General features: G+C 36.7%; 3 protein-coding genes across 4 annotated transcripts in view; 1 reads left to right on the top strand and 2 right to left on the bottom strand.

Annotated features, from left to right (window-relative positions):
- The window catches only part of LOC122631108 (anosmin-1), a 15,069-nt gene extending 4,306 nt beyond the window's left edge, over window positions 1-10,763 (top strand). The window contains exons 3-8 of the mRNA XM_043816389.1: window positions 5,896-6,088; window positions 6,177-6,503; window positions 8,766-8,962; window positions 9,554-9,698; window positions 9,938-10,158; window positions 10,449-10,763. Of these exons, the coding sequence (XP_043672324.1) occupies window positions 5,896-6,088; window positions 6,177-6,503; window positions 8,766-8,962; window positions 9,554-9,698; window positions 9,938-10,158; window positions 10,449-10,679 (1,314 nt within the window). The 3' untranslated portion in view covers window positions 10,680-10,763. The remainder of the gene's footprint in view (window positions 1-5,895; window positions 6,089-6,176; window positions 6,504-8,765; window positions 8,963-9,553; window positions 9,699-9,937; window positions 10,159-10,448) is intronic.
- LOC122631110 (odorant receptor 67c-like) lies at window positions 5,342-8,374 on the bottom strand. 2 transcript variants are annotated; one of them, XM_043816391.1, is made up of 5 exons: window positions 7,484-8,374; window positions 7,250-7,361; window positions 7,093-7,197; window positions 6,873-7,028; window positions 5,342-6,807 (listed from the first exon to the last, which is right to left on the bottom strand). In XM_043816391.1, exons 1-5 carry the CDS (start codon window positions 8,248-8,250, stop codon window positions 6,757-6,759), a joined length of 1,191 nt encoding a protein of 396 aa, XP_043672326.1. In that variant the 5' UTR covers window positions 8,251-8,374; the 3' UTR covers window positions 5,342-6,756. The 2 variants fall into 2 exon arrangements, with proteins under 2 accessions (XP_043672326.1, XP_043672327.1); XM_043816392.1 differs by having other exon boundaries at window positions 7,262-7,361; window positions 7,484-8,373.
- A 256-nt stretch (window positions 10,764-11,019) lies between the features above and the next one.
- The window catches only part of LOC122631115 (putative carbonic anhydrase 3), a 4,759-nt gene continuing 3,220 nt past the window's right edge, over window positions 11,020-12,558 (bottom strand). Inside the window, exons 5-6 of the mRNA XM_043816399.1 lie at window positions 12,146-12,379; window positions 11,020-11,997 (exon numbers count right to left, since the gene is read on the bottom strand). Of these exons, the coding sequence (XP_043672334.1) occupies window positions 11,815-11,997; window positions 12,146-12,379 (417 nt within the window). The 3' untranslated portion in view covers window positions 11,020-11,814. The remainder of the gene's footprint in view (window positions 11,998-12,145; window positions 12,380-12,558) is intronic.

Below are 12,558 nucleotides of genomic sequence, written 5' to 3'. Positions count from 1 at the left end.
ATATATATATATATATATATATATATATATATATATATATAAGTAGATAGATAGGTAGGTAGGTAGAGAGAAAGAAAGAAAGAGGAAGAAGAGCGTTAAATTTGCTTCGATCGATTTCTTCGTCGATCAATTTCTTCCTCAACGAAACGATCGAGCAAGTGTGCAAAAATGGCCAATCCTGAGGCTGAGTAAAGGCGCGGCTAACGCAAAGAAGAGTATAACGCGAGTGTAGTACTTTGTTCGAAGCGCGGAACGATTTAAAATTTATATCGTGATAAAATCACCGGACCAGTCGGTTTTCTCTCTTCGCATGCGCGTACTTACACGTATGTGCGTATCTCTCTCTCTCTCTCTCTCTCTCTCTCTCTCTCTCTCTCTCTCTCTCTCTCTCTCTCTCTTTGTGAATATGTATGCGTATGCGTGTGCGCGTATGTACGTGTGCATGCGCGCTTAAACGCGCGCATGCGTGTATATATGCGTGCGCGCGACCACGGACATCGTAGCTGTTTAAACTCAAGCAGAAGCAAGCATGAATCATTCGGCGTTCGAGGCTTTGTGCACTTTCGTCCGCATCTAATTAATTATGCGAATGTCCCTGAATCCGCGTCCACTTGAATCATCGTCACGCTCGACGATTTATGGGGTTCGCTCGCGGCAAGAGGTGGAACTTCGAAAATGCTAATCGAGCCGAAGGATCCACGCGATTTCGAGGGCGAAAGTGCCGGAGAAAGAGATTCCTCGATCCTCGCAAATAAACGCGATGCAAGCAAACCGTTTATACGTAAGCGTGGTTTCCTGGGAACTTGGACCTTGTCCTTCCATCTCGTGTTTCTACCTCTTATCCTCCACCTCCTCCTCCTCCTCCTCCTCCTCCTCCTCCTCTTGCTCCTCTTCCTCGTCCTTCTGCTTCTCTTTCCTTTTCTTCTTCAAACTTTTTTCTGCTTTTTGTCCTTTCTTTTTTCTTCTTGTTTCTTTTTTCCCCTTGTCCTTTTTTTGTTCTTTCTTTATTTTTCTTCTTATTTCCTCGACACACGATTAACTCACTCGTATCTCGTCATTTCCTCGATAAATCCAACCTGCGTACTTACAAATCGTTCCACGTTTCATTATGGATGTGACTGTTCATTAATATTTAACGTCCACGCACTTGTCTCTCTCTCTCTCTCTCTCTCTCTCTCTCTACACTTTTATAATTTTTTATTTTTCTTTCCACCCTATTATCTAACGTTAAATCTTCGCTAAACTTTGAAATCATTGTCCAATTTTTGATTATCGATTATCCAATAGTAATCGCTAATCGAACGTTTTGTCCAAGGGCAAATGTTATTTTGAGCGTCGGTGAGAGAATCAGCATCGTGTTATAGTTTTTGACTTTTCAGTTACACACATATGACTTACGATTGGGTGATTCCAATGAGTTCCTTTATTGCTAATACTCTCCTCTCTCTCTCTCTCTCTCTCTCGTTTCTTTCTTGGCTACATAACGTTCGCAATGATTCAGGCAATCGGTTGTACCGGTATAGAGGACTATGACAAAGGTGGAGGAGATAGCCCTGAAGCTTTGACTGGCGGGTGGCAATAAAGTCTCCGAAGTAATAGCCTATAAAAGCTTACACCGGCAACGCGTAACGCGAGTTCCAATGTTGTGACTCCCTCTACTCATCTCTTTTTGTTATCTTCTTTCTCTTTCTTTTCTCTTTCTTGCTCTCTCTCTCTCTCGTTCTCTCTTTTTATCTCCGTCTCTCTATAGGCGGACTAGAAACGTATCTTCCGACATTATCGAAAACAGGTTCTTATCCCTGTTGCACCGGCGATCAATCTTCACGGTGACATTAGATCGTACACCGTTTGCTCTTTGGAAAACTCGCGAAACGCCGGCCAAACATCCTCAAATCCTTTGCGGTATATTAGCGGTTAACTCGTAAAGAAGATTATATCGATTAAAATAATTCGCGGATATAAAAATTTCATTTACGAGTTGATCTGAATCGGTAAGTGGTTTAACCGGTGATTCCATAAAATATAATTTGTCGTAGGATGGAAATATGTTTCATGTGGTAAAGTTTCATTTCCTCGAAAAAGCCGAACATTCATCCATCCATCCATCCATCCATCCATCCATCCATCCATCCATCCATCCATCCATCCATCCATCCATCCATCCATCCATCCATCCATCCATCCATCCATCCATCCATCCATCCATCCATCCATCCATCCATCCATCCATCCATCCATCCATCCATCCATCCATCCATCCATCCATCCATCGATTTAACTACGTATTTCTTTTTTCTTCGTTTGTTTTGTTTCACAATGGAATCTCGAAGGGTAGCTCTTCGAATGTTGCAAAGCAACATCGTATGTACCCGTTATCGCAAAGTTAAATCTACCTGGTACCTCGCCTCGATCGATCACGAGCATGTGTCAAAATCGGACTTCATTTCTCGGCTCGTTGAATTATGAACATCCGTATGTGTCACGAATGAACTTCGCAAAGTTTATGATTGGCCGCTGTCGGAATTGGAAAACGTGTTTGCTTCTCGGTGCTAAGACTTCAAAGTAGCAAGCTGAACCTCTCCTTGTTGGCCGGATTGCTTCGTCATCTTTAAGAGATGAAATGTTTTCTTTCTCTTCTCCCTATACTTCACTATCGTTCTTTCTTTTGTTGTAAGGTTGTCGGTGAATCTTATCTCCAATTTACATACAACCTTTAATGGATATTTGTTCGATGTATCTTGCTAGTTAATTCAAAGAGTTCGTTAAACGGAATCGTTGCTTACGATTTGGTTGCAAAAAGAAGAAGAAGAAGGAGAAGGAGGAGGAGGAGGAGGAGGAGGAGGAGGAGGAGGAGGAGTAGAAGAAGAAGAAGAAGAAGACGAAGACGAAGACGAAGACGAAGACGAAGGAGAAGAGATAACCGATGATCGAAGATTGCTCATCTCTCAATCAAAAGTTGCTGTGCAACTTTATGGTTACCATAAGGCTACCTTTAATATCTTCTTTCCTTTGATTGCATCGGAGAGTTCATGTTGACCTGAGAAAAGGTAGAGAGGAAGAAAAGGGAGAGAGGTAGAGAGAAAGAAAAAGAAAGAGGACGGTTACTTCTCCGCTTGAAAGTTATTCATTTCCGCGACAGGTAAAAAATTGACCCGGCATGAATCACCATACAATTTCGTTAACAATGTTGCTTCGGGCCAACGAGGGCGGTCCAGAAGTTTCTCGGACACAAACTTCATTAATTTACCCTCTTGGAAATTACAGGCTATCTTCGCGCGACGAATCCTTTTATAAGGAGAGAGAAAAAGAGAGAGAAAGAGAGAGAGAGAGAGAGAGAGAGAGAGGAGCAGAGATTGAGATTTCTGCCGATCCACCTCGTTAATGGCGCCACGATCGGTCGTCATCGAAACACGAATGGGAACGGTGATAAAAGCTTCCTTCTTTTCTTCTCAACGCGATCGTGATTCTGAATTGATGCAGAAGATGATGAAGAAAGAACGGGGTTGAGAGGAAAAGAAAGTCAGAGAGAAAGAGAGAGAGAGAGAGAGAGAGAGAAAGAAAGGAACAAGTCCGGTCTTCGAACGAAGTTGGAAGAGCCGAGTCGTGATAGGACCTTCTTGGACTTAATTCAAGTACGAATCGCGGGAGGATTACAATTTCAGTTTACAATATCGTTGCGTTTCGTCGGCGTTCCTTTGCGGTCGACTTCGTTAACTTTCGCGCTTTCTTCTCTTTTTCTTCCTTGTAGTTTTCTTCTTCTTCATCATCTTCTTCTCTTCTACGTTGCCTACCCAATCCCATCACCAGCATCAACAGCACCAACACCGCTACCACCTTCTCCTTCTTCTTTCCCGTTTCTTCTTTCTCTTCTTTTACACTTCTCTCCTCTCGAGAAATCGAAGGTCGTGAACCATCGTGTGCCGTCTTTTCGAGCATAATGCGAGGCCTCGTTGATGGTTGAATTCTTTCTCTCTCTCTCTCTCTTTCTCTCTTTTTCTCTCTTTCTCTCTTTCTCTGTCAAGTCCGAGTCTTCACGGCGAACTTGTCTTTTGGATTATGTCGTTTATTACGTACGCCGTTCGCCAACCGAGGACGACAGTTTCGAAATGTAAAGATTATTTAAGTAAAGAAGGTTATACCAATGATACGATAATGTGATATTCCCATCGGAGTCATTGATAAAAGAAACTTGCGCGCTTTGCGGAACTTGCACAGTTATCTCTTACAAAGTCACGAAGCGACGCGACGCTATTCGACTCGACTAAACTCGACATAGTCAAATAGTCGCATCTAATAGCTCTCTTAAGAAGAAAATAAATGATTTTTTTTTCATTAAGAATCGAGAACGTCTAAAATTCTATATATATATATATATCGATCCATTGTCCTTTGTTTTCTGAAGGATCCAAAACGATCGAAAATCGAGACAGGATTTCGCGAGTCTGCTCGAGGATTTAAAAGAAATTCTAAAAGACGATCTAGAAAGGAAAGAAATCAATGACTGAATGAAAAGAGAGAAAGAGAAAAAAAACGAGAATAAAATCGGAGTAGGTTAAGGTTGAGTAAAATGAAGTTTTACGATAACAACAATGTTGATCATTCGGTATCTTGCGATATCTTCGTAGCGAAGTTCTCTCATTAGCTGGTCAACGGCCCCCGTAGGGCGATCACCGATGCCGAGGCAAGCACACGTTCGCCTCTCTACATTGCTCGTAAAAAGTAGGCCAATAAGTAAGCGAACCAGTTTCTTCGACCGTTCGAATGATATATGCCTCTTCTGCGACAGCCAGGACAGTCCGAGCGAATACCCTCGGTGTTCGGAACTACTAACGCTGAAAACGTTTCTGAATTTCCTTCGAGGATCTGATCTAGAGAAAGGGAAAGAGAAAGAGAGAGAGAGAGAAAGAGAGAAAGAGAGAGAGAGAGAGAGAAAGAGAAAGAGAGAGAGAAATGGATAAAGGGAATCGAAAAGCGATATATCTCTTTTCCTCTTCTATTGCTTGCTTTCTTCCTTTCTTCCTTCCTTCCTCTGATTTCTTCCTCCTAAGAAGACTTACATATCTCTAACATAAATCTTTTCTCAGCGACCACATCGAAGCATTCCGAGTCATTGATCGTAAAGGAAAAAGCTAGTTTTCCCGACATTCAACCTTGTGCTTGCATCCGTTATTGATACGCTAAGAGCAAGATCTATCGGGGAAAATTACTTTGGTAAATTCGGAGATCGAAGTTTCGAGTTTCTTAATATGTTTTAACGCACGTGTATCGGATTTAATAATTATCAAGTTGCGAATATATCGATGGGAACGTTTAATAAAGTCGTGCCAAGAGATAAAACGAATGTTTTCAAAACGAAGTTTTTTTTTGAAGTCTACTTTATGAAAATGATATTAATGGTAATTAACGTTTCGTTGATTATATCCAATTCGAAACTGAAGAAATGGAAGATGATGATCGGATCGAGCGAATAAGTCGAATCTTTAGCTCTCTCTTCTCTCTCTCTCTCTCTCTCTTTCTCTCCCTCTTTCCTTCATTCGAAAAGTAATTTTGTGGTAAGATAACGAAGAAATCCTTTTCAATCGGATCGCTTTACAAAAATAATTTATACCTAAGATAATTATATACGTTACGATGATCGGAGAGTTCTCGTTTGGTGCTTCGAAATCGGGGACAATTTCACACGGGGACAACGAAAACGTACGAGCGATCTACCATGATACGTTAACTGCGATTTTTTCTTTTTCTTCTTTTTTTAACTGAGAAAACATCGTTTAACTTTCAAGCGGTATATCTTGAAGTAATAACATAAAAGTGTATGAAAGAAAAAGAAGAAGAAAAAAGAAAAAAAATCCTCAATAGTTAGAAGAGAAGAGAAATATTTCTACATTGTTTCAGTGTATAGAAAATTGTCTAGCATCGAATTACTCGAAACCTGGTTATTGTCCTGACACTGCTTTCATGTCACCCTTCGAAGCCGTTTGTTTGATCGCTTGCGATAGCGATTCACGTTGTCCAGACTTGGCAAAATGTTGTTCGCACGATTGCGGAGTCACGTGTATGCATCCTATCGGTTTAGACAACAGAACTGGTAAACCAACGATATCAATATATTTTTCATAATGAATTTCAACACTGAAGCGTTTGAATTATCTAACAAAACTTTTCTAAAATTCCAGATTTACCACCGATCCCGCAAAATCTACAAATAAGACAACAAAAAAGTAATCTAATCCATTTGAATTGGCGAAACATTGGGCATGTTTATTCAAATGTATCCGGTAATGGGGATGTCAGATATTTAGTGGAGGAACGTCATCTTATCGGTCCACGTTATTTAGAATCCAGATTAAGTTCATGGACCGTTCGACACGTTTCTACGAAACCTCACGCGACTCTTCGTGGTCGATTGAAGACAGGCCATTGGTATCAATTTCGTGTTGCAGCCATCAATGGGAACGGCTCGAAGGGTTACTCTCAACCATCGAGACCTTTCAAGACGAAAGGTGATTATCAAACATTCGTAACTTATTTTTACAGAAATCGATTCGTAAGATTTAAACTAATTCGTAACTACTATGAGGGAAAAGATAGAATCGTCGATACAATCAAGTTCTTATTGATCCCTTTTACAATCGGTTTCGGTGAAGTAACGCGTGCACCTCATCAAAATGAAATTCTCGTAAAGAGAGAGATATTTTTTGCGCGGGGTGGGGGGGTGGGGGTGGGACCCACCTTCCTTCCACCTTCAAACCGGTTTTATTTCATCTTCAAAAAGAGCAGACACGCGGAGTAGGCTTGATTGATAATCTGAAAAAAAAATTCTAATTAGAAACGAGCGATGAAAGTTTCATTATCTTTGGATTTTCTTTTACCTGCATAAAGGATGGTAAGGACAAGTCGACGCTTTGACATGGAGCTAGCTGACACTTCAACTTATTCGCATGTATCATTATTCTGAAATTTTTTCTCACCAATAATTCGCAGGAATACCATTCCTCGTGAAAAGCATCGTCCGCCAATATCGAACCCTTTAATTACAAGAGATTTACGATTGAATTAATCGATGATCTCTTTGTTATTATGGAGACTCACCATTTCGAGAAGTTCTTGTACGTAGAAACAAATCATATACAATTGTAAAATAGCGGCAACGGTATACGATATTATTATACATCCTTTGATGTTCACTGTCATGTTCTAAAAGAATAAAATCGAATTAAACGACGTTGATGTTACGTTAAGAACATACCACAAACGATACCATGGCAAGCATGAAGCTTAAAAAGCAAAATCGAAAGACGCTATCCAAATGAACGACACAGACGTTGAACGAAAGTATTTCCTTCAGCATGATCGTGCTCCTGAAAAAGAAAAATAAAGAAAAAAAAAAATTTACCACATCCTTATGATTTCTATATCTGTGATTAAAAAAAAAAAAAAAAAAAAAAGAGATCATTTTTAACGAAATAAATGACCGACTTACCGAACAACGACGGAATGATGACGAAATAAAGAATCGAGTTCTTTCTCGATGACACGATCACTTTGATATCTCGATTTTGAGGAATTATCTTTTCTTCGAAATATCATCCCGAATTTCATTTTCATATACTTGTATTGCGACGTTAACGATAGTATCAAATGCAAAGTATATATATCAGCACTGACCTTTTTGAAAATCAAATAACCAGATCCGAATATCTCAACGACGACATTTACGATATAAACGTTACGAGAGATTGGTTCCTCGGAGAAACTAATCGGCAAAGCGTAATCCTCGTGTACGAATTCTTCTTTTTGAAAGACCGTCACCAGTGACGCTGAGACCCAAAATACAACCGTACAGACTTCAGTGATCGCATAAAATTTCAACATTTTTTCTACGGGTCCAATATAAGTTACAACTGTGGTTTTTAATAAATCGTTACCCATAGAAAATAGAAGATTGTAATTGTCGATCAATCGTTTCAAAAGATCCCTTTGGTGGTACATATGAAAGATATTGAAAAAAACCTCAACGACGATTATTAAATTCACTGTACACTCTCTCAAGGCATATTCCTTGGACACACGAAATATTGCAATGACACAACCACTTGTATATATTAATATTATTATCCAAGTCGAAATGGCGTATAACTTGGATAGCAAGGATAATTCAGATCCATCTGAAGTTACGGGTAAAACATTGCCCGAAAGCAAATTGACTAAGGCGTTCAACCGATTGGTATTTTGAAAATTGATAGACATCGATAAGAACGATTGAAATTTATAGAATTATTTACGTAGACCGATCCGCACTTCGTAGAGGTTCTATAGCAACTGTCTTTCCCTTCAAATACAACCCCAATATTCTTTCTAATTTATTATTTACACACACACACACACACACACACACACACACACATACATACTTTGTCTCGCTATTGAAACATGCATATGTTTCCAATTATTAACAATTACCCTCGTGTTTCTCGTCAAACGTCTAATTATTAATCGATCGAAAATATCTCCTTTTGTTCGAAACGCAAAAAAAGATAAGTGATAATTTCTGACATCTAGAAAAAAAAAAGAAGAAGAAGAAAAAGAAAGGTTGCTCGTCCTTTTTAATCGGCTTAACTTTGTCCGACTATAATCATCGTATAATATATTAATGAAAGTTGAAAGGTGCAATTTCCCTTTGAGATTATTATGCAGAAATCGATAGTCGGTGGAAGAACGTATCGCTAAACCTGTCACCTTTTTTTTCTTTTTTTTACTTTCAGAGCCACGAAATCCTAAAGAACCACAGAACCTGACCCTTTCAGGGGCACGTTTGGTCGGTGGAAAGTTGAGAATCAATCTCCGATGGGTTAAACCCGCATCGGACGTTCCGATAACCTTTTACAAAGTTTTCTGGAGCAGACGCATTCACAGTCCAACGAACGACTCTGTACTCGTATATCACAGGACCGTTCTAAAGGTAAAATTCGCAATCATCTAATATCTTGACAAAAAATTTCTAATTCGATCGTATACGTGTTAAGTAAGTAGTTACCTGTGTCCGGTTTTTAATGTATAATTATTTAAATGGTTGCTAAAGTAATTAATTACTGAACGAAGGCGTTCAGTAGATAATATTTTTCAAACAATTCCATATCAGTTACAATAATATAATTATATGAATAAATAATAAATAATAATTGAAATAAATATATATATAGATAGATATTTATATATATATATATATATATTATAATTACGAATAAATTAAAGATTTATATATATATAAAAATAAATCGGATCGCGTAAGATACAATTAAAACCGGACATATCGTATAATTTTTCTACACGTTATTAACATCAACATCACTTTTACCCTTCGACAAATTCGTAGAAATATTTTTCTTATTCTTACTTTCTTGTCTCGTTTGTTGTCTATCCCAAATCTTACGAGAACAAATTTCTTGCAATTTCGTTGAGAATGCAATTAAAATGTGGAAGAGAAGAAACGTTAGATGTTCTACTTTCCAATGACATTCGTATCGACGAATTTTCAAACTTTTTGTCCCAGGATAAAACTTGTTACGAGTTGAAGAACTTAGAACCAAAGTGTCAATACTTTCTTCAAGTCCAAGCGGTTGCGTTGTACGGTGGAAGACGTCTGGCCTCTCGAAAGGCGTCAAAAGTTTTCAACGCAACGGATTATATGGCCTTTGGTAAGAACTCGATTTCTTTTTTTTTCTCTCTCTTTTTTTTTTTTTTTTTTTTTTTTTTTTTTAAATACTCGACAGGATTCTCTCTACTACTTTTCCTCTTTCTCCTATTTTTTGTTACCTTCTTCTATTTTTTCTTCCTCGTCTTCTTCTTCCTTTTTTTGTCTCTATCTTTCTTTACTCGACGACGAATAAGAACGAATGTCGAATAAGTCATCGAAAAAGTGCACTTTGAATTGAAGCCGACGTCGGAAGACGTTCTCGCAGGTGCGAAAGATATCAGGAAGGTCTTCACGTAAGAAGAATGATATGTCATTGTGGTGACGTTAAGGTACGATTGGTATGGCCGATTAATCAAGATGCAAAAATGTATAATATCAGTTGGAAGGAAGAATCATGTACTACGTCGATCTACGAGGACAATGTGAATACGAAAAAGAGACCATCGTGGAAAACGATTCAGGTAATCTTCAGGTTTTCCTCCTCTTATCTTGTTTACCGTTAATCGATTGCTCGTGATAACGATGAAAATATTTATCCTATTAAGTAAATAGAAATTGAATGAATAGTTTGTGAGATATCGTCCGGCCATATATTTGCTCTAACTACTTAGATTACAGACGTTCCTATAGATCTCGTTCGACGATAGTTCGATCGGTATCTTTCCATATCTAATATACGATCTCTCGAGATTGTTAAGAAAAAAAAAAAAAAAAAAAAAGAAAAAGAAAAGAAAATATTTTTATTTCGCAGACGCCCCATTACGATCTACGTAATCTTAAACAAGATTGCACGTACAGCGTCAACGTGAGAAATTTATATAGCAATGATAAAAGGGACGAACACGGTACGAGCATAGAGTTCTTCGCTACGGGATGCCAACAGGATCGCGACGAAAAAAGATGGAAGTATTCGAGTAACAAGGCTGCACAATGTAAAAAGAAATCTTCCAAGAGTAAAAAATATTCCGAGGATACAGATTGACATTGAAATTAATTCACAAATTGATTCGATATTTTTCATTAGAAATTAATTCGTTTTATTATACAATGTTATATTTATATTTATATATATATATATATGTATGTATGTATGTATGTATGTATGTATGTATGTATATATATATATATATATTTCGACGAGTCAACAAAAACTACCCTAATTCTATGGTGGTTTGTACTTAAATGCATCAATTCGTTTACGTGTGAATTTTCATCTCGAAATTTTTTCTTATGCAAATTCTTCATCAGTTTTAATCTTATTAACGCATTAGGTATATCGTATTGTATCGATTAACTTTATTTCTTCTCTTTCTTTTTTTTTAAATAATCCTTTTATAGTTACGTCGTTGTTTGTTATGGCACTTAATTCTATAGTACAATATATTACCAGATATGTGATTGATATAAGAGATTATATAAAAAAAGAAACATTCATCGTACAGTTATTATAGATTCGTTTCAATCGTGAAATGAAAAAAAGAAAAGCAAATGTCTTCTATTAGATAATAATTATGAGCATAGATCGTGAATATTTTTTTATATGATATATACTATTATCTTTTATATATATATATATATATATATATATATATATATATATATGTATGTATGTATGTATATTTGAAAAGGTAACACTTCACCTTTAGTAAGTAATATATTTTTTGTCGAGTGTGTTTTCAAATGTTAACCAATATACATTTCGACTATCCTTTTTTTTTTATTACAAAATACGTTTCCATTATTTGGCACCTTCTAATGGCACAAGATTTCTTTGGTAAAATAATAATAACTTTAATTATGTAAAAAAAAAAAAAAAGAAAAAAGAAAAAAAAAAGAAACTTCCTTATCCTAAATTTCGAAAAAAATGCAAAATTGCGAATGATAATCCGCTAAATTAAATATTATCAACAGTTATGCATAAAAAAAAGAATAATAATAATAATAATAATAATAATAACAATAATTAAGGAAACTTTACGTACAAAATAACGCGTTTTGCATTTTATCGAAGAAAAAAATAAGAAATCTATATGTGTATATATATATATATATCTCTCACATACTTAACTAATCTTTGGTAAGATCATTACCGTTCAAAAAATCACTGAATTTGGCAGTTATGTTAGTTTCATAATGGAAAGGCAGAAAATGATAAGATATATATGAACGGAAAACATTTTTCTAGCATTGGAATATCCTGAAAGATGATGATAAATCTCTCGATCGCCTTCGTTTTGGCTCGGTCGATAATTAAATTTCAACGTTCCATTGGCTGACTCGACGCCTTGGAAGACTCGCAACTGCGATGAAAAATAGATAAAATAAAAAATAAAAAATAATAATAAAAAATGAAAAGAATAAAAAAAAAAAGAAATTTCACTTCAACTTAAACAAATTTATGAATAATTCGATATTTTCTCCTTTAATCGCGTATTCGTATTCATTTACCTGAGCTTCGGATATCGTGAGATTTTCAGTCATTACGAACCACGTTACTGCTTCTTGACAATTAGGAGTAGTCAATGATCCTTCGTAGGTGTAATAACTCTTTCGATTATTCGGAAGGAGCAAATGAGGGACGAGTTTTGCTCTTAATTCAGCCGTACTACTTCCGACCCATCGTGAAACTTGCTCGGTTGCATTTATTATAGGATCTAATGCCTTATTATCCTCCTGACTCAACTACAACGTAATTATCAATCATATATTTTTTTTTTCTTCTCTTTCGTTTTCTTCTTCTTTTTTTTTTTGTTTTTGATAACTCAACTTCGATACACTTTCAAGTTTTTCAATATACTCTTCTATCGTGTCTCTCAAATATTCCCCCCTCTTTCGCTATCCAACCAACATATTTTTATTTT

This window comes from Vespula pensylvanica, chromosome 8 (genome assembly GCF_014466175.1).
Source record: "Vespula pensylvanica isolate Volc-1 chromosome 8, ASM1446617v1, whole genome shotgun sequence".
Taxonomy (NCBI): Eukaryota; Metazoa; Arthropoda; class Insecta; order Hymenoptera; family Vespidae; genus Vespula; species Vespula pensylvanica.
The sequence above is the reverse complement of the archived record's forward strand: the minus strand, read 5'-3'. Positions and strand labels throughout refer to the sequence as shown.

Coding starts and splice junctions, on each gene's coding strand:
- LOC122631110 (XM_043816391.1), bottom strand. CDS start 8,250: ATGTCTATCAATTTTCAAAATACCAATCGGTTGAACGCCTTAGTCAAT. Junction 7,198..7,249: donor TTGCCATGGTATCGTTTGTG/GTATGTTCTTAA, acceptor TTATTCTTTTAG/AACATGACAGTGAACATCAA. Junction 6,808..6,872: donor CCTTACCATCCTTTATGCAG/GTAAAAGAAAAT, acceptor TTTTTTTTTCAG/ATTATCAATCAAGCCTACTC.